At 31.2% G+C, this 24,916-nt stretch overlaps 1 protein-coding gene across 1 annotated transcript in view; it reads left to right on the forward strand.

Annotated features, from left to right (window-relative positions):
* The first annotated feature begins 516 nt into the window (after positions 1-516).
* The window catches only part of LOC129222357 (dehydrogenase/reductase SDR family member 7-like), a 37,275-nt gene continuing 12,875 nt past the window's right edge, over positions 517-24,916 (forward strand). The window contains exons 1-4 of the mRNA XM_054856853.1: positions 517-699; positions 3,440-3,586; positions 10,185-10,291; positions 20,493-20,685. Of these exons, the coding sequence (XP_054712828.1) occupies positions 597-699; positions 3,440-3,586; positions 10,185-10,291; positions 20,493-20,685 (550 nt within the window). The 5' untranslated portion in view covers positions 517-596. The remainder of the gene's footprint in view (positions 700-3,439; positions 3,587-10,184; positions 10,292-20,492; positions 20,686-24,916) is intronic.

The raw sequence follows: 24,916 nt of genomic DNA on the forward strand, positions 1-24,916 counted from the left end.
GGGTTTTTTCTGCGATATCATTTATTCAGATGCACGAATGTCGTTATGACTGCAAAAAGAGCTCCACAATAACATTTTAAGATTGCTTTTTTTTTTTTTTAAATTTTAGAGAAAAGTACTTTTTCCCCCTTTCTATTACTTTTCTTATCGCTCTCTTAGTTCAACAAGAGACTTCCCTTTTTTATGTAACTAAAATGACGGTGCCCCCTTTTTTGATAACTGGAGGGATACCCCCAGGGGTCCCCCCCCTAAGAGCAAGGGCGCACCCCCACTAAATTTCGCAAAGACCCACTCCATAGGTGGGCCCCCTGCCCCCACCCCCTTCGCTTGGGGGTTCCCTATTTTTATTTAATTGCAGTGGAGAAATTCTGTAAACAATCCCGTGGATTCCTTTTGGCGAGACTTTGGAGAGAGCGGCGGATTTGGGCTACGATTTGGCGAGAAATACCTTTCAATTTTCTCCTGTTTACCTTGCAGTTGGCTCCGGCCTTTGCTGCTTCTCTTTCCTAATAACACTTGTCCTGGCTGCATGTCATCTGCCAGAGTTTGTTCATCCGTGTTATTTGTTTATCGCTTTAAAATTTACAAATATTACAATGCTATTGCTCATTTTCATTGTAGTTTTAGTTATAATTCTATTTTGCTTTATGGATGCAGATTTGACTTTATTATTTCACCATTTGTTTTCCGCGAAGAAAGGTAAGAAAGGAATTTTTCTTAGTTGTATGTTTTCGTTTCGTCGAAAGAAATGTGTGTTAGCTTGCGAACTTTTGATGTGTGTAAATAAGAACTATTTTGAGCAAATTTTAATTTTACTCTGTTATATGATAGAAACTTTCACCTCACAGTTTTAGATTTCATAAATTTTATCGCGCTAATTTTTTTCTTTTATTGATGATAGTTTGCCTCTGTTATTGTTCAATACATTTCAGAAGGAAGGAGAGGCAATTCCCCTTTTACGTTGAAAAATATGATACAGTTGTCCCTGCATATATGTGTATATATTTTGTTTTTTTTCCCATGACATTTGCTGGATCACTCACTGTATTGAACTGCATACCAGCCTCCCCCTGGGACATTTTTAAGCAATGACCCTGTATTTTTTTTTTTTTTTTTTTTGCATGCTACAAAAACTCCTCATTGTTAGGTATTATTTGAAATGATGTCACATATGTTAACCTACTGTTTTTATAGTTTTTTCTACAGGCATTGTTGACCCGATCATTGAAAGTCAAAGATCCTCTGTGTTTGTTAATGGTGACTAAAGCTTGTTAAATATGTTGTGGTCATAACTTACTCCAAGTTCCTCTTTCAAATGGGTGCTGATTCAGGAGTTGCTCGGCTTCTTATCTGGATCAAAAGACTGAGCTGTCTTCGGGGCTCTATACCACTGGGTTAAACTACACCCTTGAGTATATAGTGTACTGATTTTTTCCCCTCACGACTTCGAATGTCATTGATTCATAGGAAGTTGAAATATAAAATTGGATAGTTCACAAAGTTTTCGTTTCTGATCTTGCTTTTTACTTTAACTGTTGGAGTTTTCTGTCTTGTTAAATATTTGAATTAGACAGTGTTACAGTTTTGCCTTTCATCTAACCAGAGTTTAATTTGCATGTAGCTCAGTTCCTGCGCATTTCAATTTTAATGTGGATCGCCACTCATTTGATGAAATACAGTGTTTATGTAGTGGCCTGATCGGTAAGGTTAAGGTACTTCTGGTTGAAGATCTTCTGTACATGCTAATGGTGACCCCAATCTGAATTACTGTGAAAAATTCTGGTAGGGTGTATTTTCAAAATGAGGAGAATAAGTGCTGGCTGAGTCTAGTTAGGTTGTGTTAATACCAGGGTTGGCAAGTTTCTGCCGAAGCGGTTAAAACCACTGGTAGAAACCGGTTAAAACCGGCATGGCAAAAACCACTTTCTGCCACATTTGTGGCAGAAACTGGCAAAAACTCACAAAATGACAAAAAATTAATTACTGACATACAATAGAAAATGCATGGAAAAACATAATTAGTTGTAAACCCCAAAGCATACTTTAATTACAATATCTTCTCAGTTAAAGCTTAAATGTGACATTGTCTTAACTCTGCTGTTGGCTCTTAGAAAAGGTGTTTTCTATAATCTAAACAGTTTCTCAATTTAACGTGCACAAATAAGAAATTTTAGAATAGTCTTGCTACAGAAGAGCTAGGAGGCAATGCACCAAGGAACAAGCAATGTTTGAAACTTTCATCTAGTGCATATTTTTCTAAACTGGTCTACCATGCAGTAACTATAAAAATGGTACAAATTTGACTGGAAAAATAAGTTTCAAGAAATAGGGTCAATTTATTTTGCAAAGCTATGACATAAGGGCAAAATATCGTACAATAATATTGGCAAGTAAAATTCGGGCACTTTCTTCTTGAAGCACACGATAATTTCAATCACAAGCAATTTAGATGAAGCTTACATAAGCATTCAAATTACAATCAGTAATGCCTGTTTAATTCTGTATGTCACTCCTCTTTCCTGAGCACCCGAATTATTTCTCGTCCTTTCTAATATTAATCCAAATTTTTCGGGCATCTGCAATTGAAAAGTTCCCTTTCTGAACTAAATTAAGGGCACTAGCATAGGATTTTATTTTTTTAAATGATGAAATAAAGTTTAATTTCTTAGTTGACTTAAACAAATATCATTTAATAATTACTTTAGTTATTAAAGACGCTTTTAAGTTTTTGCCGGTTTTTACCGGTTATAACCAGTTTCTGCCACTGGCACGGCAAAAACTAGTTTCTGCCGGCAGAAAGCCAACCCTGGTTAATACTGGCTTGGCACCATGTTCTTGTGCAGCCAGGGTTTACTTTAAGAGGGAAGGAGGGTGATCTTTGAACCCCCCTTTCATTTCACCCCTTGTATCATACGCAAGATAATCTTTAAAGTTTCCAGTCTTGGCGAGATATGTAACTATTGGTCCACTTGAAGAAACATCTATGACTAAATTTTCTTTTGCATGAAGAAAAACATCTGATTTTTTTTTTCTGTTTTTTATATGTTTTTTTCATACAATTATTTTTACTTGAATTTAGATTTTATAGAAGAAAATTAGTCAGGTTTTAAGGCAATTTTTCGTAGGACATATAATAGAGCTACCTATTAACCGGTTGGTTGATTTGATAACATCTGCTGTGAGTGCCCTGCCCATAATATGTTTTCCTATGCAATCTGCTAATCGGTAGCTCTATTAAAATATGCTTGTTTGGTTACCGGATAACCAATTGCTCTACTCGAGCATACCCATAGTTTTTTCTAGGCTACCTTGTGTAGATCCTTTAATTTTTATGATCTATTTCTAGTAATAGCTTTGTTTTATTATTTTTTTCTTTTTTATATTCAAAAATGAACATTCGTTTTATTTATTTATCTAATTGTCTGTTTATTTTTATTAGACTATCAAAACCAAGTTGTATGGATTACTGGTGCTTCGAGCGGTATTGGAGAGCATTTAGCATACACATTTGCTGAAAACAATGCCAAACTTGCTTTGTCTGGTGTTAATCTGGAAAGATTAAATAATGTGAAAGAAATATGCATTGGTAAGTATAAAAATGAAATAATACTGGCATCTTGGCAATTTAAACCTATTTTTCAACTGCGTCTTTAGATAGATGATATAGATTTTCAGTTTTTAGTTTGGTGCCTAGTTTCATCTTTGCTTAATGTAAGACATTTATTCAAACAAAAATTTAGCCAACTAAATTGGCTAAATTTATTAGAAAATAGTAAACTATCTCTCAAATCCGCACAAGAATTTAGATACTCAGTTTAGAATTTAATATTGAGTAGGAATTTGAGATAGAAATAACTAAGAGTAAGAAAAAAAAATTTTAAAAGGGGATTTTAATTTTTATTTTAGGTTAAACTTGATTTAATATTGTATTATTGGTATTATTAATATTGAAAGTCTATCTTAATTACTTTTATGCTAGCAGTTGCTATGAAGCTATATGATAGGTTTCACTATTACATGTTTTCTTTTCAGTGTATTCTTTCAAAATGATTTCTATTGTCATTTTATCTGAGCTTCTGTGCATCGGTTATATCTTATATGTGATGCAATATTTAGAGGGGTACGCCCTTGCTCTTGGGGGGGGGGGGTACCCCTGTCGTAGCCCATGTTCAGGCAAGCAGGGACTACCTAAAAACCTAAAACATAGGGCATGAATTAAAATACATAGTTTTTAAAAAATAATTGTTATTTTTTTTTAAATATTATCTTTTTCTTGTGTGTAACAGTATATTTAAAAATAATAGTAATAATTTTGTAATGTCATATTGTAAAATATAAATAAATCAATGACTTCAATTCATCAAAATTCTAAAATCCACAAATTGCTTAGTTGTAAGTTGCACTGATTTGAGGGCGTTGACTATTGTGATTTCTCAATCATTTCTGATTAATCATGTTTTGTTTCTTGTCATGAATTTAATGCTTGTTCTTTGCGCTGTCATTAAGGATGCTGCTATGGCTAGAATTTGTTCACAGTCATGCAGGTGGCAATTTAAGGGGTTCCCCCCCGGCTTTGAAAATTATTGTTTTTACGCATACGTGGGCGTGATTTTTGTTTCTGGATAAAATGTGCATTGCTTGCCTCTGGGCAACAGTGAATTAAGCTTTGTTGTTTTGCTAATTTTACGCTCCGTGTTTTTTTAATGATATTAGCAGTAAATTTTTGTTAATTATATTTTTTTCTGATGTAATCTGATGAAGCTTTCAATGAGAAACATGCAGGTATCTTTTTCTATGAATTTTGCTCAATTTTAAAGAAAGTACGTAATTTTGGAAAAAACACATTGAAGTTTGTATGATATTATATGATCGATAAATTTAAACTTACAATGACTTAGCTTCATGTCAAATGTGCTAATATCATTTGAAATTGACTTTTGCATTAAGCTTCTGGACTCACAAATTTACTTTGTGAAACTTTAATGTGTCTTAACTGTTTTTTCACATAACAAACTTTCATATTTTTACTTCTGTATGAACATTTCAAATTGAAATACTTCGTTCCAAAGATTGGCGGATTTTTCTTTTCATTGTTGGCAATATTTCTGCTTTTGCCTTAGCTTATGCAATTGCAGTATTTAATGAAAACAAATTTACAGTACAACAATGGAAAGTGATTTTGAATTTCAGAAATCGCCATTAATTTCAACTGCAGCACTAGTACCTACTGTTAATGAGACGAAAATTCATGCAATTGATTTAACATCTTCAGAAAATGATTCCTCGTGTGATAATGTGAATGAAACATCTTCTCAAAGAAATATAGCAGATTTGTTTGGCATTCAGCCAGCAGATAAAGTAGTTTTGAGACCAACTATTAAACACACTTCTAATGAATTAATTGATTGCATTAAATATATTATTAATGCCAAAACTAATGCAAACAAGAGATACTTCTTTAAGGAAGAATGCAGATCTTTTATTATAAATATATTAACAATTCTGCAGTCAAGAATTATTGACTCGGATAATATTTCCTGTCAAGATCTTATTTCATCTATAGCACAAAATAATAATTTGTCACCTTCTTCACTTATTACTAAACTGACAGGAAATGAAGATTTTTCCTTGAAAGGAGTTGCTATATCTGACTTTGACACTTTAAAAATTAAAAAACAGTATAAAGACGTAGGAACTCAAGAAGATCGAACTACCACAAACCTATTGTACACTACTATGAAAACTACCTCAACTTACAAAGATGCAGAAAACCAGGTAGGAATTGAAGAAGATAATATTTTCAACCTTCAGAATACTAATCATGTTATTTTCCCTACGCATTCCTCTGATGGATTAGACTTTCAAAATGAAATTTACGAAGTAGTCGACACTTCTCCAACACAGAGTGAGCTTGATACACCTCTAAAAGCTCATCTTCAAAATGACAACACTAAATTTTCTCCTGTTCATTCACTTAATAGTTTTTCTAAAACGTTTACAGAATTGAAACCTACCGATAATCAAACGGCTTCTCCTTTATATAAACATTCGTATGCTGATGTAATGAAGAAAAATCCAAAATTATATACCGTCTTAGTCTACCCTCTTCGTGAAAATACTTCTTCTTTCGATTTAAAATTACTTTTGAAAAAAGAATACAATCCAGCAAGCGACAACATACGTATTCACAAGTTACGTGTTATTAGGAATGGAGGTCTGGCTATAGATCTTTACAATAAAATAGACAAAGAAAAACTACAAAAAGCTCTCTTAACAATACCTAACATACAGCTTAATACGAGAATTAAAACTACAACTACAATAAACCCAAAGATTTTAATTCAAGGATTACCTAAAGAAACAACAACTGAACACATAAACCACATTATTTTTGAAAATACAGGAAAAAATTTAAACTTCAAAATTAATTTCAATTACAAAACAAGAAACGGTCGACAGAATTTCGTAATAGAGTGCGAACCTTTCACATTTAACATACTCATGAAATGCAAATTTTTACAAAATGAATGGGAAACTTACAAATTGAGAGAATATATTAATGTAAAAAGGTGTTATTTTTGCCAAGCATTTGGACACTTGTCTAGCAAATGCCAAAGTAATTTGCAAATATGCACTTTCTGTTCTGGAAATCACCCTCAACATGAATGCAAAAGCAATTTCACGAAATGCGCAAATTGCGTTAAATCTCTTCCAAGCTCTTCTCCTTTATATTTGATTGATCACCCTGCTTCTGACTCATCTTGTCCATATTATCTTTCTGTTCTTCAAAAGTTGAAATCGAATATCAATTATGACGAATAATACTGTGTTTTCTATTAACTTTCCTTCCTCTCTTCATCATTTGTCTCATCCGAATTTGTTTACTTCATCTACAATTTTTCCTTCTTCTAATATTCAGTTCTCAAAGTATTCTTTTAACTCTTTGAATTGTATTCAAATAAATTTAGGCAAAAGAAGTATCGCTACTAGTTCTTTAAAACTTTTATCTACTCAAATGTTACCGAAGTTTTTCCTTATTCAAGAACCATATTTAAAAAACGATCAAATACCAGAACAACCTAGTAATTGGAAAATTTTTTATTCTTTAAGTAAAAAAGCTGCTGTTATAAGTACTGACTCAAATATAATAGTTTCTCAAATAGACCAAAAAGAAAACCATATAGCAATATCAGCTGATTTCAAGGAAGATTCAATTGTTATTATTTCAGTTTATATAACACCAACAGAAGATGTTAGAATCCCTCTACGTAATCTTGAAAGTCTTTTGAGAAATATTTCAAATAAAAATATTATAATTATGGGTGATTTCAATAGTAGAAGTAAATCTTGGGGATATGCTGGTGAAGATCCAAGAGGAAGAAGAGTAATAAATTTTTACCAAGTAAATGACTTGCAATTAATAAATAGTTCATATGACTCACCAACTTTTGAACATGAAAATGGAAATGGCTGGAATGACTTAACATTTATTAAAGGAAATTTAATTCAAAATGATAATTACCAGTGGAATGTTATAGATGATGTAGATTCCCTAAGTGACCATAAATTTATTTCACTTAAATTTTAAAAAGAGCTTTCGACTTATGCAATTAAACGCTATAAAATCATATCTAAAGGAATTTGGTTTCAAAAAAGGATATTCAACAGAGGATGCTTTACAAAATATTTGGGAAAATCTTTTTGATTATAATATAACAGGTCATAAATTAATAATTTCCTTAGACATTCAAAGAGCTTTTGATAGCATTCCACATCCACAACTCCATAACAAAATTTCTCAATTACAGTGTCCTAATATTTTGAAAAAATTCCTTCACAGTATGCTTGAAAACAGAAAATTAATAATGGATTCTAATAATGAATTTGTAATTCATAATCAAATGATAGGCGTCCCACAAGGATCTTGCAGCGGTCCGTTTTTGTGGTCATTAATAGCAGAAGATATTCTACACACTTCAATGCCAAGAGGAGTTTTTATTCAAGCATTCGCAGATGACTTTGCGATTGGCGTTGTTAAAGAAACAATAAAGAGCATGGGAGATGAAGCAAACTCAGCTTTAATACAATTCAAAAAATGGGCAGATTATTATAATTTGAAAGTCTCAACAGATAAATCAAGTTTATTACTTTTTAGAAGAAAAACTAAGAATCAAAATATTAAATATGGGACTGAAAAAATTAAAAGAGTAAGGACTTTAAAGTATCTAGGAATCATTCTTGATGAAAACCTTTCATTCTTACCACATATACAACACCTAAAGACCAAATCAACCAATTATTTACAACATTTAAGACGCCTGGCAGGAAAATATTGGGGCTACAATATTCGTTTCAGAGCTCGCTTATATGATTCTGTTTTTCTCAGAATAATAGCTTATGCATCTCCAATTTGGGCAAGCAATCCAACTACAAGATTGAATTTAAATCTTTTGAAATTACAACGTCCTTTGTTATTACATTTAACAGGAGCTTATGCAACAACAGCAAATAGTTCTTTACAAATAATCATCGGTATACCTCCTTTAGATATTCAAATTTCCTACGAAGCTAAAATGGGAACATTACTCAGACTTAATAAGGACGTTGTCACATGTTTTGGAATTCTTCGAGCGTCTTCCTTTGAAAAGAAAATCAAAACAATTTTATTTCATCCCAGTGTTTCCTTAACATCTTCATTACAAATAAACTCACCAAATTTGGAAAATTCAAGCACTAATATTTCTTCCTTCCGTTACTTCACAGATGGCTCGAAAACAAAACAAGCTACAACGGCAGCTTTCCTTATTTTAAATAACACAACTCCAACTGACGAAACCACTTTTCTTCTAAATGTCTCCAACTCTATTTTTCAAGCAGAAGCGTTAGCAATAAAAGAAGCAATAGATCATGCTGTAACCCACAATAACTTACCATCAATTATGTACAGTGACAGCCAATCAGTCATTAAATCAATTGGTAATCTAAACCCAACAAACTCTTTAATAGCTGAAATCCAACAACAACTAATAAATCATGATAATATCAAAATTTCTTGGATTAAAGGTCATTCAACCTCTGCTGGAAACAATAGAGCCGATTTTCTCGCAAACCAAACAGCAAATGGATTCTTAGTACCAACAAAACAGCATCCTTTGCCATTTCCAAGAAGTTTTGCAAAGCATAAATTATTACAAGATCTACTGAATGATTGGCAAGAACGATGGGAACAAGACATAACAGGAAGACTAATCTACAAAATCCGTCCGAAAGTTAAACTTACTCCTTTGAATTTAAATAGACATGAAATTTTTTTCTTTACTGGCCATGGCCCTTTCCCTTCATACTTGAAAAGATTCCATATTAGAAATAGTGACCTCTGCAGATGCAAATCAATTGGAAATCCTCAACATTACATACAACATTGCATTCACACTTCTTCATTCCATCTTCGTTCTTCTGGCAATTGGACTCAAGACTTAAAAAACTATTATTCGTTTCCTGCAGCAAAAAAGAAAATTACAGATCTTATTACATTTCTAATTGACCACAAACATTTTCTCTTTGGATAAATTTTTTTTAACTTACTTTTTTTTTTTTTTTTTTTTTAATATATAGGCATTAAGCATTTTTATTAATTTTTAAAATTATTATTTTTATTATTTATTTATTGATTTTTTATTATTATTATTATTTTTATTTTTTTTAAATTCATATAATTATTATTTTTTAAATATTTTATTTTATTTATTTATTTATTTATTTATTTATTTTTTATTTATTTTTTTTTGTTTTTGTTTCACTTTATTTTCTTTTGCTTTCATCTATTTTTATTTGTTTATTTATTTATTCATTTTTATTTATCTTAATGTAAATATTTATATATATTCTTTCTTATTGAACAAAATTATTTTCTTCTGTATATATCAAAATTGTTTATCAGTGTGGAGTATTGTTAAATTTTCTCGTACGTCATCCCATAATTTGTGAAATTTAACATTGTTGAATGTGTACAAAAGGATGACGTATTTAATAAAAAAAAAAAATTGCTTGCCTCTCCCCTGGGAAAAGTTCGAAATGAAGGGCCTGCAGCCAAGTTGCTACCGTCTCGTTTGTGTCTGATGGAAAAACGCCTTTTTTTGTTTGCTTTGATTGTATATTGATATTTCTTTTTCACCATTATGCAGCTCTCTACAAGTGCAAGGAAGAAGATATTCTTCTTGTGCCTTTTTCAATCGATAACTTTGATGAACATGAGAGTAATGTTAAAAAAGTTTTGGACCATTTTGGCCAGGTGAGTTAAAAATTCTCACAAAGTTATTTTGTTCTGAAAATTTTGCAATTCTGTTAGTAATAAATAAGAGGCAAAGATCTTTTTCTAGATGTTTTGTTTGTGCTCTTCTAATGAATATTTATAGTATTTTGTGCAGTTTAAAATTTACAAATTTTAGGAATGGATTTTATTATATCAAATACTACGTATGGCCCAAAGAATGAAGTTTTCTTTTAGGGCAGTTCTCAAAAGGTGGGAGCAAACACAGACCTCAACTTTGAAGCTTCAACACCAAATAACTTTCATTTTTTAATTAACCCAAAAATTTTTGAGTTATATTATAATACTGTATAGAGACAAGAATTGACAAATTATGGAAAAAATGCTCTTCAAATGCCCTTAAAAAAATATTTTCTTTGCTAAAAGGCACAATTTTGGACATACCAAAACGTTAACTGAGCAAATGTACCATTAAAAAATTTTTTTTTATAATTATTTCCATATGTTTCAAAAAAAAAATTAAAGGTATGACTATTACACTGAATAATTTTTTGTTCATATTTTACACAAATAACAAAAGTAAAGACAGATTATTTACTTTGTAAACGATTTTAGAAAAAAGTAAGTTTGAAATTTGATGCATGTCCAAAAGTTATGATCTTTACAATGCTAATATTTGAGAACTAAGTATATGATGTTTTCGTTTTAAAGGTATTTATTGATCCTCAGAATCAATTTTTAATTGTTTAAAAGTATTTTCATAAGTTTTTATTCAGTATCTAAGAAGAAAAATAATTTTTCTTAAACATACATGCGATATGTCCAAATGGCGTTACGATCTTGACGTCGATAATTCTGTCCATTTATTCATAATTTTTGATGATCCACTGTCTTCTAACCTCAATAAAAAGATAATTATAATGTTACCTTCTTTAATCCATCTGTATTTTGCATAATTAATATGTTACGCATTGAACAATACATAAATTACAGTAGAAACATGGCTGGTTATGATCGTAAAGAAAGCCATTTTGCGCTAAAATCGCCAAGCAAACCTCCATTGGCGACAACACAGTATACGATAAGCTAAAGGTTACCAGAGGGGAATTCCAGTTTGACAAATGTAGTTTACAAGGAGGATAGAAGAAAGGGGAGACGCTCCACGCAACAAAACCTGAAGCTAAAACTGTAACTGGTTTTAACTGGCGCGGGAAAAAGTCTACCCAAAACATTCGGCTTTGAAGGGCTTTATCAGTGCTATTTTACCTAGAATGCTGTGTTTAATAGTGAATATTTTCTGTTGATCTAACTAAAATGCCCGCTTGTGTTGCGTATGGGTGTACAAACAGACCGGGAAACAAGATTACAGGGATATCTTTCGTGCCATTATAAAAGAATATTTAAATGTAAGGTTTAGGTATTGGGGAAAAAATATTGAAAAAAAAGCAATTCGCTTAGACAATTATATTCAAAATTATTGCATTTGAAAGGGCATTAGTGGGTAACACAAAGGGTTAGACATTTTGCAGGCAAGAAGTCATTTATGCCAAGGCAGTGGAAAAAATGGCAAAAACAGAATTCGAGAAAGTTGATTTGAGTTCTGTTAACAAAGATATAGGAATGAAATTTTTTTAGCTATCAATTTTATTATTTATTATTTTTATTCATAATTTGCAAAATTTGCGTTTAGTAACAAAAGTAATCCTTTTAAACCTCCACCACAACAAGTTGCAATATAATGCAGTAAAAATTTTCTATGAGCCTAATTCTTTTAAACATAAAATTTCAGATTAGTAATTTTTTTAAAAAAATTAGGTTTGGCACATTTCTGTCAAAGGTAGGGGGAAAATCTAAAAGTGCCCTGGCAAAACTATTTTTTGCCCATATTTGCCAAAGTGGCAAAACTAGATTTGCTTCAATTATGGGGATTGGATATAACGTGTTTAATATCATAGTAATTTTAACTGCATTTTAATAATATTCATGTTTTTGTGCCTAAAATATTAAACTGCATCAGTGGAACAGTAATCCATTGTTTTAGTGAAATGCTTTTCTTTTTTATTTTATGAATGCAGAAAGAAAGTGGAGAGTAAAAAGCAATAAAAATCAACTCACTGACTTTGGTATAAAATATTAATCTCTCCTAACTATTAAATAATAAATTCTCATCTTTTAATTTTTAGCAGGGAAGTAGTGCAAATTTTGCAATGCCAACAGAGTAATAAAAATTATAAGAGGTCAACTATGATTATATAGTGAGTCATTCCATTTCAAATCAGGCAGGCAGGTATGAAAAGTGTCATATGACCATCACCAATTTTTTTGAAAAAAAAAATACAGTAGTTAAAACTAAGGTACATATGAAGTATCCCAAAAGGATTTTGCAAGAAAAATTTTTTTTCTTCAGTTACAGCCTATTAAAATTCTGCACAAAATCCGCCATTTTGGAAAAAAACGGCAAAACACTCCATTTGAAATGGACACTATTTCAAAAGTATTTAACCTATTCGAATAATTCTTTTTTCTAAAAATAAATAAGGACCCATATATCCTCTAGACATCGTTTTTGAAAGTTTAGTTAGGTTTTTTGATAAAGAAAAAAAATCATTTTTGCCGCCAAAAAACTGCATTTTTACCAATTTTATGATTTTTTTTCTCCATGAAAAAAAGTTTTTTTTTACTAAACGGAGATGGCAGTCTAAAGCCCTTATATGATAGTTTCATAACATATTTTATTAGAATCCTTGAGTGCATACAGCCTTGTAAATAAAATTTGAAATTTTGAAAATTTTCAAAAATTAGCGATTTTTGAAGTGATTTTACTCAAAAAACCCATTTTTTAATAATCTAAGAATTGGCTCATTTGAACCCCATATAATGCTTAACTAGTGGATAGACACCGCATCCGGTATTTTTTCCCGTAAAATGTTTTATGATTTTTTGAAAGTGACCTTATCGCCCATGGCATGCATGTAAAATAAAAATGTCTAATAATTTCAGTCACTGAAAATCTGATTATATTAATGCCTAATAGCTACAAAAACGGTGCACTTTATCAGGAACAACTAAAATCTTACTGGCTTTTAATAATATATCAGTAACAAACTGCTTTTGATGATCCAGTCAATTCGTCTTTTTGTAAGACTTTGTGTGTAGTTTATAGATAGAAGAGCCTTTGGTGATTATATTAATGACTAGCTATGATAATGATGTACTTCATCAGTAACAGTTAAAATCTTTCCTTTTTTTTAAAATAAATATTAGTTTATTTCGTCTCCAAAGCTATGAATTCACCATTACTTTCATATGCAGCAACAAATCATATTTTTTCTCTTTCAATAGTCATTCTCTTCAACTCAGTTACACGACAGGGGAAATCATCAAAGAGAAGAACAATACAATGCATTTAAAACGATTAATTTTAATTTCTTGCTTTGGTTGTCATTGGCGAATGTTGTCACATAATTTTTGGATCCTATCTCGAATGATTACTTTTATACGTAAGAATATTTATACTAAATTCAAACCGTAAAACTCACTTGTAGTTTAAGAATTTAAAAAGCCCACCTGTTTTATGAGAGATGTAATCAATTGAACATAGTTGTAAGTTGAGGTAACCAAACAGATCACTAAAGGTGACTATTATAGCCAGGGATCCAATTTCTAACAAAAGAAGTGCAGGATCCCTATAGTCTTCAGAACTTGTTTTAATGCTTAAGTGGCCTGAATTCGGTCAAAAATACAAAAATTCGAGTAAAACAAATAAGGAAGTATGGGAGCTCAGCTCCCATAACAATTAAGCGCTGATCAACAGAAAAATATATTTATATTACGAAGTACAAAAAGGCGAATTGACTGGGTTATCAAAAGCGGTTTGATATTGCTATATTGTTAAAAGTCAGTAAAATTTTATTTGTTGCTGATAAAGTGCACTATCATTGTAGCTATTAGGCATTAATCCATTAATATGATCAGATTTTCAGTGACTGAAATTATTAGAAATTTTTATTTTATATGCATGCCGTGGGCGATAAGGTCACTTTCAAAAAATCATAAAACGTTTTATGGGAAAAAATACTGGATGCGGTGTCTATCCACTTGTTAAACATTATATGGGGTTCAAATGAGCCAATTTTTAGATTTTTAAAAAATGGGTTTTTTGAGTAAAATCACTTCAAAAATCGCTAATTTTTGAAAATTTTCAAAATTTCTAATTTTATTTCCGAGGCTGTATGCATCCAAGGATTCTAACAAAATATATTATGAAACTATCATATAAGGGCTTTAGACTGCCATCTACGTTTAGTAAAAAAAACTTTTTTTTCATGGAGAAAAAATCATGAAATCGGTAAAAATGCAGTTTTTTCGCGGCAAAAATGAATTTTTTTTCTTTATCAAAAAATCTAACTAAACTTTCAAAAATGATGTCTAGAGGATATATGGGTCCTTATTTATTTTTAGAAAAAAGAATTATTCGAATAGGTTAAATACTTTTGAAATAGTGTCCATTTCAAATAGAGTGTTTTGCCGGTTTTTTCCAAAATGGCGGATTTTGTGCAGAATTTTAATAGGCTGTAACTGAAGAAAAAATTTTTTTCTTGCAAAATCCTTTTGGGATATTTCATATGTCCCTTAGTTGTAACTACTGTAATTTTTTCAAAAAAATCGGTGATGGTCATGTGACAGACCCTGCCTGATCTGAAATGGAATGGCTCTAGTGTGAAATAAATGCGATAAAAATGTATAATTCATACTAAATGAAATTTTATTATTGATAATTACTCCTAAAAATAGTCAAAGCTCATTCAAATTCAGTTGGATCCGGTACATCAGGATATTTTTTTAAACATTGCATCGCAATATGCAAGTTTTCAATCATTATCTATTTCCCCTAGTTTACTTCAAATTGTTTTAATTAAACATATTAATGAAGAACCTAGTCTTGGTCTGCTTTAAATTTAAATTGGATTATTCAAATTGTACACTTGTTGTACTTGTTTTCCCAGTTTTTGCCACTATCCTGGGAAAAATAACCCTTTGCGGGCAGGACGACCAACCTCATCAAAAATTTAAACTCTTATTCTTTTTCCAGATTTCATTTAGATTTTCAAGCTATTTAATTTTGACAGAAAATAGTCAAATAATGTAGAAAATTATTTTTTTCTCTAAAGAAATAATACGTTTTTTTTCTCCTGACTGGGGAAATTGATACCCGAGGAAAAGTAGTTGAGAACTGGTAATGTCTAGTCCTTTTAGACAATCATCCTTTGCATTTATTTTCCTGTCTCAAATACAAATTGTAAATTCAATTTTTATTTTTAAAAAAAATAACAATCTTTGGAAGCATTCGTTTAAGCAAGTTTAATACTACATTTAGTTTAAGCTAGATGTCAAAGAAAACCGAAACTAGAATTTAATTAAAGCATGTTTAATATCTTTTATTAATTTACTGAGGGCAAAATTAAAAAAACTACTTAAGTTGTTTGTAAAAATTCCATTTTTTGTTCCCTTTTGAATACTGGCAAAAAATCTATTTTTGCTGGAAGGGGAAAACCGTGGTTTTTTTCACCCGTGGCGAAATACTTGCCAACCCTGGCAACACAACTTGAATAACTCATTTCTTGTTCGAAATATCTCTACTAGAACCATAGAAAAAAGAGGATAGGGCACATATATTTTTAAATGCAAGAAAACTATAAATTTGCTACATCATATTATGATATATAATGATGATTCATCCTATTTTAACTGTCACAATTTAAAAAAAGGTTAATATTCCAGAAATACAGTGCGTAAAAAGTCTCATTTGTGCAAATGGCTTAAGCAATACATAAATTTTGAACTACAAGGCAGTTTTTTTTTTTTTTAATAAACTTATTGAAGAGAGAGCTCTTGACAAAGAAAATGTAATAGAAAAATTATTTAAATTTTTGGCTATTTTAAGGGTATTTTTTAAGAAATTTAAATTTTTGTCATACATTTGTGTTTTACTCTCAATGTGTCAATATTTGTTGTGTATAATAAAGACATTTTCTGTACTTGGTACATTCTGTAGTTCTTTCAAATAATGTACATTCTGTAGTTCTTTCAAACAATGTTCAAAATTTAAGATTAAAGGCATCCACATTTTTTAGTATAATTTATTTCTTTTGTGTTTATACTCTAATTCTAACTAAGCACAGAGTTTTAGACATACTTTTTCATCAATTAAGTGCGTTCAAGCTTCTGAAATTGTGTGGTAATCGGGGGAAATAAATAACTACTCTACATTTCAATGAATAAAAATAAGAGAAAAAAATCTCAAAGAATAGCTTTTTTCATTGTTGTATGTGATAAATAAAGCATTTTTTTTTTTTTTTTCTCCGACAATAAAAATTATAAAAGTGCCGCACATGTAGTTCTCTTTCTGAACGTTTTCCCTATTACTCTACATTGAATACCATTGCTTGCTTGGGTAGAGTTTTCCCCTTCTCCTCTCCCTTACCCGCTCTGTCCACGGCTTCAAGTGCGCGCAGCAAGTTTACGGCTTTGGGCGTCTCCCCTTTCTTCTATCCTCCTTGGTAGTTTATCATCAGCTGCACCAGTTTTGGCGACTTTATCACCTGCGCTAGCAATTTTTTTCGCCTGCTTTTATTTTTTTAGAATTTTTTTTTCTCTTTCTTTTGGAAACATAATTTAACGATCTCCAAATAGAAATACAAATTTCTTTTTTCAATAATTTTTTTAGACATCGTTTTAATTCTTATGACATTAGAAAAAATATTAATTATTAAAACTGATGTCACTTTTTACATTTGTATTATTTTTAATTTGAAGCTTTTTTTTTTACCTTTCATCAACTTCTTCAAAATCATTCCAAAAATTTATTATATGTAAAGAGCAGTATGTATAGCAATTCAAGTACTTCATTAATATCATCTTTATTATTAAATTGCAAAATTCAAAAAGTAGTAAATAAAATTTTCATTGGAAAAGTTAAAAATCAGATTAACAATTGTCAAAAATGGTGAAACTTACATTATGATGATGTCCAAAATTCGTTACCTACAGGACAACAATGTCCAAAATCTGTTACCTACAGACTGCTGATTTAATTTGCTAATTAATAGAGACGTACCGAGTAGCACTTTGGCCGAGTAGCCGAGTACCGAGTACTCGGCCTTTCACTACTCGGCCGAGTACCGAGTTACCGAGTACTCGGCATTTCACTACTCGGCCGAGTTAACAAGTACTAATTATGTTTTAAGAAGAACCACTGACACACATGTGATCAATTTTGAACTTATTGGAATAGTAGTATAGACCTCTTTTCCATATAAAAGTTTTTAAAACTAAATTCCTGCTGAAATTTAATTACGCATTATTTAAAAAATTTTGTTTACGTCAAAAATTTTACAAAAAGATTATTTTTAAAATTAAAAATAAATAAATAAAAGGTATGATTGATCAAGTTGGAATTAAGACAAACTATACCAATCTATTTTAGTTCTAGTCCACCAAACATAAATATATTTTAAAAGCAAATAAAGCAAATGTGCAGGAACACTGCACACACGTGTTTCTGCATTGCAAGGAACGTCTTTATCATAATGATAGTGCATAAAATGTGAGCTAAAGAATGTTAAGACATTCGACAAAAAAACCGACTTTTGTCGGATGCCTTTAAATCTACAAGCTCACATTTTGTGCATTGAAAAAGGAATTTCCTGTAATGCCAAAACATGTGTCTGCAGTGTTCCTGCACTATGCTTTTAACGTTGTTTTATTTCCCTTTTTTTAAGCAAAAGAATTTTTTTATTTCTTATAACTAATTTTTGTTTGTAGCAAAAATCTATTTTTTATGTAAAAGTTCCATGTTTTCTATACTTATCTTTTTTGCACAATTTTTAATAAATAAGTTTTATTAACTTCGGGGACATTAAAATAAAGATTTATTCCATTAAAGCATTAAAAACTTCATTATTCTCAAAATTTAAAATTGACTTGTAAATGATTGCAGGATATTAAGTATGCTTGCCCTTTTTTATAAATTTTAATATCTGTCTTGGACAATATTCAATTTTTTGCAACTACTCGGTATTGGCGGAGTATCTGATCAAAATTTGGCCGAATACCGAGTACTCGGCAAATTGGCCGAGTATGCCGAGTACCGAGTAGTTACCGAGTACTCGGTACGTCTCTACTAATTAACAACTTTTACAAATACCTGCTGTCTTTTCATGTTCATATATTGTGTTCTAGGTATGCATACTATAGAATAAAAGCAAAATTGATGTCAAATTTGAAAATTTTTGAAATTGCTCAACAGAGCTAGATAATGTAAGACGCACGCGCGCACGCCGATACATCCGCTGACTTGCGGATACATCGCTGCGGAGTTGCACATCGTCCGATAATCGTTAAAGTTCATACTCTTTACTTCTAATTCGTTTTAAATTGATATTCTTTATTTAGATTGTAAAAAATATTACCAGATAGTATAAACACCCGCGCTTTCAGTGGATGTATTCGCTACTGTGCAGATACATTCGCTGCGGGCACGCGCACCTCGCGATAATCGTTCAAATTCTTACCTCTAATTTGTTTTAAACCTGACATTATTCAATTAATTTGTAAAAGTTATAAATGGATAGTATATACGTAAGCACGTAAGGTGGATACATTCGCTGCGGGTACTTGTTTTTGTCCCCTCCCTCAACAGAGCATTTCCAAGAAGCAGCGAATTGCTAGTGTTTCCTTTGTTCTCAGAAATTTGAGTATCCTATTGATTTCTTGACTTGACAGCTTAAGAAGAGAAAGGTCCTACCAATGTATGGTCAGCAATGGAGATATAATTCCCAAAAATATGTGAGCTTACTTATGCAAAGATATCTGCTAAAAGAAGCTTAGTCTTAAAATTTTGAAATATAACTTAGGTCTTTGCATTGCATGAAAATTAGTTCCTTGTAACCTCAAAGCGTATACCTGCAATTTTGTGCTTTATAACGTTGTTTTAGTCAATTAACTTTCACAAAAACAAGAAGAAGAAATTCTTCTTATTAATTTTTTTTGGAATCAACCCCCCCCCCCCTTTTTTTAACGAGATAGACAATTATTAGCTTGCAGATACTTTTGAGTTGCATGCGCGGATACTTTATATTTTTATCTGACTCTGTTGCTCAAAGTTAACTTTTTGTTCCCACCTTTTGAGAACTGCCCTTTATAAATAATTTATACTTCAAAAATGTAATTTCCAAAAAAGAAAAAGAAACCTGCATTTTTTGTTTTTGGCGCTGAAAATCCTTTTTTTTTTGCTTTGTCTAAATTATGTACCCTAGTTCCCTATACATATTCCACCAATTATCTGTTTTAAAAAAAGGTAAAATTAATGAGGTGTGATTTACACTGCAGCATATTTGTGCATCTTTTTTCCTCAATGTCAATAGTCAATCTTAATGCAATATGAACTTCCTAAGATTGCTTCTATATCTGTAAAGTTGTTTTTTTTTACGTTGCTTGAATTTTCCTTTCATGCGTTCCATGCTACGTAAAATAAACAACTCTGCAGGCAAAGAGGAAGCCGTCATTAATGCCTTTTAGCTCCCTTGTCTTTACTCATTGTCTTAAATTATTAATGTACTGTAATCATGATTTTGAGAAGAAATCTTTGTTTTTTCAGTTAATACTTATAACTGCTTAAAAGTTTTTACTTCTTCGCGTTTTTAATTTAATTGCTAAAACTGATTGATAATGAAAATGAACTTTGTTTTTTGCTTATGTCATTATTTACTGTTGCCTCAGATTAAACGAAGAATTTTTTTTTTTTCAGACTTCAAAAATTCTTTTATTTTAAAACCAAGTTATATGCATATATGTTTTGAAATTAATAGATTATTTTTTGCATTTCAAGATCCATAGTTGATTTGCTAATTTTATATAAACTTATGTCAGTAAATATTTTATTTTTGGTTAAAATAAGGGGCCTGACCCACACCCAATTTTGATCTTGCTATGCCATTAACACTGCCAATTCTATTTCTATATATAGAGGGGTTAATATGACCAAAAACCCCCACCAGAAAGTAATTTCTGGCTGTGGTACTGAGCTAGAGAGCATTGTCCACCTACTTGCCTACAGAAAATATTTCTTGTTTATTGGATAATAATTTGTAGAAAATAAAATTACTCATGTACTTTTAAAAAAATCTGAAAATCAATTTAATGCTGTAATTATTTTTTTTAGATTGATATCCTAGTCAACAATGCTGGTGTTTCTCAGCGAGCTCAGTTTGAAGAGATAGACATAGACGTGGATCAAAAGCTGTTCAACGTCAATGTGTTTGGGACAGTTAACTTGACAAGGAAAGTTTTGAAGCATTTCTTGGAAAGAGGTAGAGGGCATGTTGTGGCTATGAGCAGTCTTGCTGGAAGAATAGGTATGTTTTGGTGATAAGGTCCTTTTGGAAAAGTATAAATGAATCTGCGATTTTAAATTTTTTATATTTTGCTAAAATTATCCTTAGAACATGCCTGAAACATTTGGGTCTTTCTATGTCAGGTTAACAAAAAAAAAAAAATAAATAAATTCTCAACTTGAGCATCTGAGATTTTCATAAAAACTTCAGAAGTTTTCTGTCTCTTTTAGATTATATAGTTATAGGTATAATTTTCAAAGACATCTTTCATCCATAATTGAGGCAGTGAGAAGCAAAGGGATGTAAGTGGACATTTTCAGGTTTTGAGTAAAGGTTACGTCCTAGGTAGGCTTTCATTGAATTTTTATTTCTAAATCATGCTACACAGCAGCACCTACCAGGACTACTAGTACTATCTCTTGCTCCAAGACAGAGGAAGGGTTGACCTACCATTTGTACTGGTTATCTCCAAATTTTTAATTTTGCCACGAACAACCCTTTGCTTTGCACTGCCTCAAATGTAAATTAGTTTCCCTTTCATTAAAAATTATTTCTTGTTCAATATTTTGATTAATTTTTTTTTAATTTAAAACTTCTTGTGTTAATTTTGGCAAAAATTTTCAAAATCCTAGAAGTTTTATTGCTTTTATTAATTTATCTTACATTTTTGGTATGCCCTAATTGTTTAGTCACTTTAAAACTATTGTTTGGCATTGATAAGTTTTAAATTCGTTTAAAAAGTACTTCTTTAACCTGTCAGTAGCGCTTTAAAATATTATAACACAAGTTCTATGGGAGCTAGAGTTATAAAATTCCACATTTTAAAAAGACAATTGCTTGCACTTTAATTTAATCTGTTACTTTAAATACTTCAGAAAAATTCACAAAATTAAAAAAAAAAGGTAATGTCTTTGATAATTTGGAAAAAAAATACACAAAATTTTAGAGCAAGATCATAAAAGCAGGGGTGCCCATCCCCCCCCCCCCCAACAGCAAGGGTGCACCCCCTAAACATAAACACTACAAAACCCCCTTCCCTCAAAAAAAGGAAAAAAAATCCTCTCAAAACAGCTCCTTTAAAAATTTCAATGTCAAAGTCAGACCCATGACCCCTCAGGTGGGCACTCTTGATAAAAGGGTGGGCAGTTAAAGAAATTAACTGCTCACTCTTTTAACTACTGATCCCTTCACGGTCCTACTCTTGAAAGTTTTTGGATGCATTATTAAAGAACATTAACAACCGTACATTTATTTTTTAAAAGTTGTTAACATCACTATCTCAAAAAAAAAATAAATAAATAAAATTTAGTAAAATAATTAAATTAAAAAACTGAAAAGTATTTATGTTACATACAAAATTAAAGTAATCTTTTATACAACTCTGTTGTTCCCATAAAACTTAATAACAGTTGTAACATTCTAAAGCAATTTTTGTAAAAATTGCAAAAAATTTCCTAGATTTCTTGCCGTAACTGCTAATCCCTTCATGGTGCCTCTCTTGAAATTTTTTGGATACATTCATTAAGGTATTAAAATACATTTCACAACCATAAATGTTTTTCAAAATTTTAAAAGATTATCTCAAAAATATTTGAATTCTAACATGAGATTGAAAACTTTTTTTTTTCCTCAAAAAATATTCAAGTTTCCTATCAAGTTAAAGTTACTGTAATTGTCCTTAAATGTGATATTATACAAATCTGTAGAGCTCCCATAGAACTTGAGTTATAACATTTTAAAGCAGTACTGGCAAATTAAAAAAAAGTGCTGTTTCACAAATTTTAAAAGTTAATTACTCATCCATTATGACTGATAGATTTTTTAAAAATATTTATGGGCAATTCCACAGATGTCTAACTGACATTCACAAAACAAAACTAGTATTTTTGGAACATAAAACACAAAATATAATTTTTTTATCAACATTTTCTCTTGGCTTATTGTACTTTTTAAGCTGAAGACCAAACGGCACGACCTTGAGGGTCACGGATTTGGACAAAATTCTAATTATAGGTCCATTCCCACTAGATATGAGCGCAGGTAAAGAGGTTTGACTGCATAGGCCCTAGTTTCTCTGCAACGAGGGCACAAAGTTGCTAGTTAGGCCCCAGAAATGCAATGGCGTTTCCATAGGAATTTCAGAATTCGACACTTTGTTCGATCTCCCAACGCTTTTGGCATCTTTTCTTAGTAAATTGAGTATAATAGAGAACACGTACTTATTATTGGCTTCATCTAAGTTAGTCGAATCGATCTTGTATTTTTGTTCTCTTGTGTGCCATGTGCAATAAATCAGAGCTTTTTCTTTTCTCCCATTTTTGGCTTATCAATGTGGGATATCTTTGATAGCAGACGATAAGTATCAGTTAAAAAAAATGTTTTTATTAGCAAACGATAAATACTTTTTACTAGCAAACAATTAATAGGAAGCAAAAATAATTAGTTTCATTTGCAAACGATAAATATCCTGTTACTGTTATTTTGACATTCAAGTTATTGAAAGTTAAAGTAGTAGCCATTTTGAATTTGAAAACCGCTTATTAAAAATTAGTATTTAATGTAATTAATTCAAAGGTAAGCATGCAAACATCTCATTCTGCAGTACAATAGCAGAAAAGCGATAAAAATGGTAATTTTAAAGGAAACTCCATTACATTTCTGGGTCCAAATTACCAACTTTGGACCCCCGTTGCAGCCAAACTAGGGCCTATGCAGTCAAACCACTATATCTGGGCTCATATTTGGTTGGCATTGACCTATATCTAGAATTATGTCCAAATCCGTGACCCTCAAGGTCGTGCCGTTTGGTAGTGAGTTACAAGATATAATAGGGAAGTTTTCGATTTTTCAATTTTATTTTTGTATGATAGAGTAACATGTATGAACATCATAGGTGAAAAAATTTTTGCGATACGATAAGTAGTTTTTTTTTTAAATTAATTTTTAAAGTTCAAGCGCCTGTGACGTCAGATGGCATAGGAAGTGACGTCCGATAGGAGAGAAACGCTAGCGAACCGGTTCCCATGTCATGGGAGAAATCGAAGAACGTGCATTCCACTTCGAAGATGAAACATAAAAGGCTTATCTCCTCGCGTTTCTGGAACATTAAACCTCTCATCCTCTCGGAAATATTCGAATATCACCATTGATATTATTTGAGGAAGATTATTTACATTGTGCTTTAACGAATCCGGTCTCCATAGTGTGTTCAAAAGGATTATTGAATTTCTAAAAAATAAAAATATCAGCGCGCTCAAAATGTCCCTAGCGAAAACAAGGGATCTTCGGCGGAAGGCTGCCCATTCGCGCCCTGTGACGTAGGCTCGTGACGTTTCAGAAGAGCGCACTCTTGCGCGTGGATTTTTAAAAATTCATTAAAAATCAACCACGGTGTTTTAAAATTCGGCGATGGTGAATTTTTTAGTTTTGAGGGTCAATTAACAGTATCCAATAGCCAAAATATGAACATTTAATAGGTTGCAACTTCCCTATTGAATTTCCAAACTACACTTTGGATGAGTATAGAAAAATTGTTAGAACCATGGTAACTAACTGTCTGACAGGAATGCAACCCGTGGAGAAGTAAGTGATTTTTCTGCAAGTAAATTAAGGAATGTTTTACTGAATTCAAATCAGGATGAAAGAATAATAAATAACCTTGCAGTATTTGGCATTTGAGTTTGAAAATATTGCTAGAATTGCAGTAATTTGAACATCTTGGTTACTGGCTGACATCCTGGAAACTGACTGACATTTCTAAATATACTAATACTAACCTTCAAAATTAAGTGAATAAGTTTACATAAAAGGTAAGTGATTGAAATACAAGTGTTAAATTCAATATTGCTACAACATATAATTGCAGTATTTCAGGGGCATGCACAGAAATTTTCGGGCTTGTCGCAAATGACTTTTACGGGCCTTCCTCCATATCATTTACCCTACATTACTTCACTCCTATTTTAGAAATCTTTGGCTCCTTTCAGGCTTGGACCAACAGGTGTCTCTTCTCTTCCCCCTCCCCCCCACCCTGCAGTATTTTCAACAAGTTAATAACTGTCTGACATTTTCTAAATTTGCTATTGCAAACGCTCAAAAGTATGCTGTAAAACATAAGTTTAAAAAAATGGAAATAATGAAAATAGATTTGAAAATTTTAATTCTATTTACAGCTTCTGTTTGCATAGGATTTTTGGATTATTGGTTATGCAGGTTTTGTTTAACATGTTTTGCTGTCAGTCACTTTGAGCAT

This window comes from Uloborus diversus, chromosome 5, assembly GCF_026930045.1.
Source record: "Uloborus diversus isolate 005 chromosome 5, Udiv.v.3.1, whole genome shotgun sequence".
NCBI lineage: Eukaryota > Metazoa > Arthropoda > Arachnida > Araneae > Uloboridae > Uloborus > Uloborus diversus.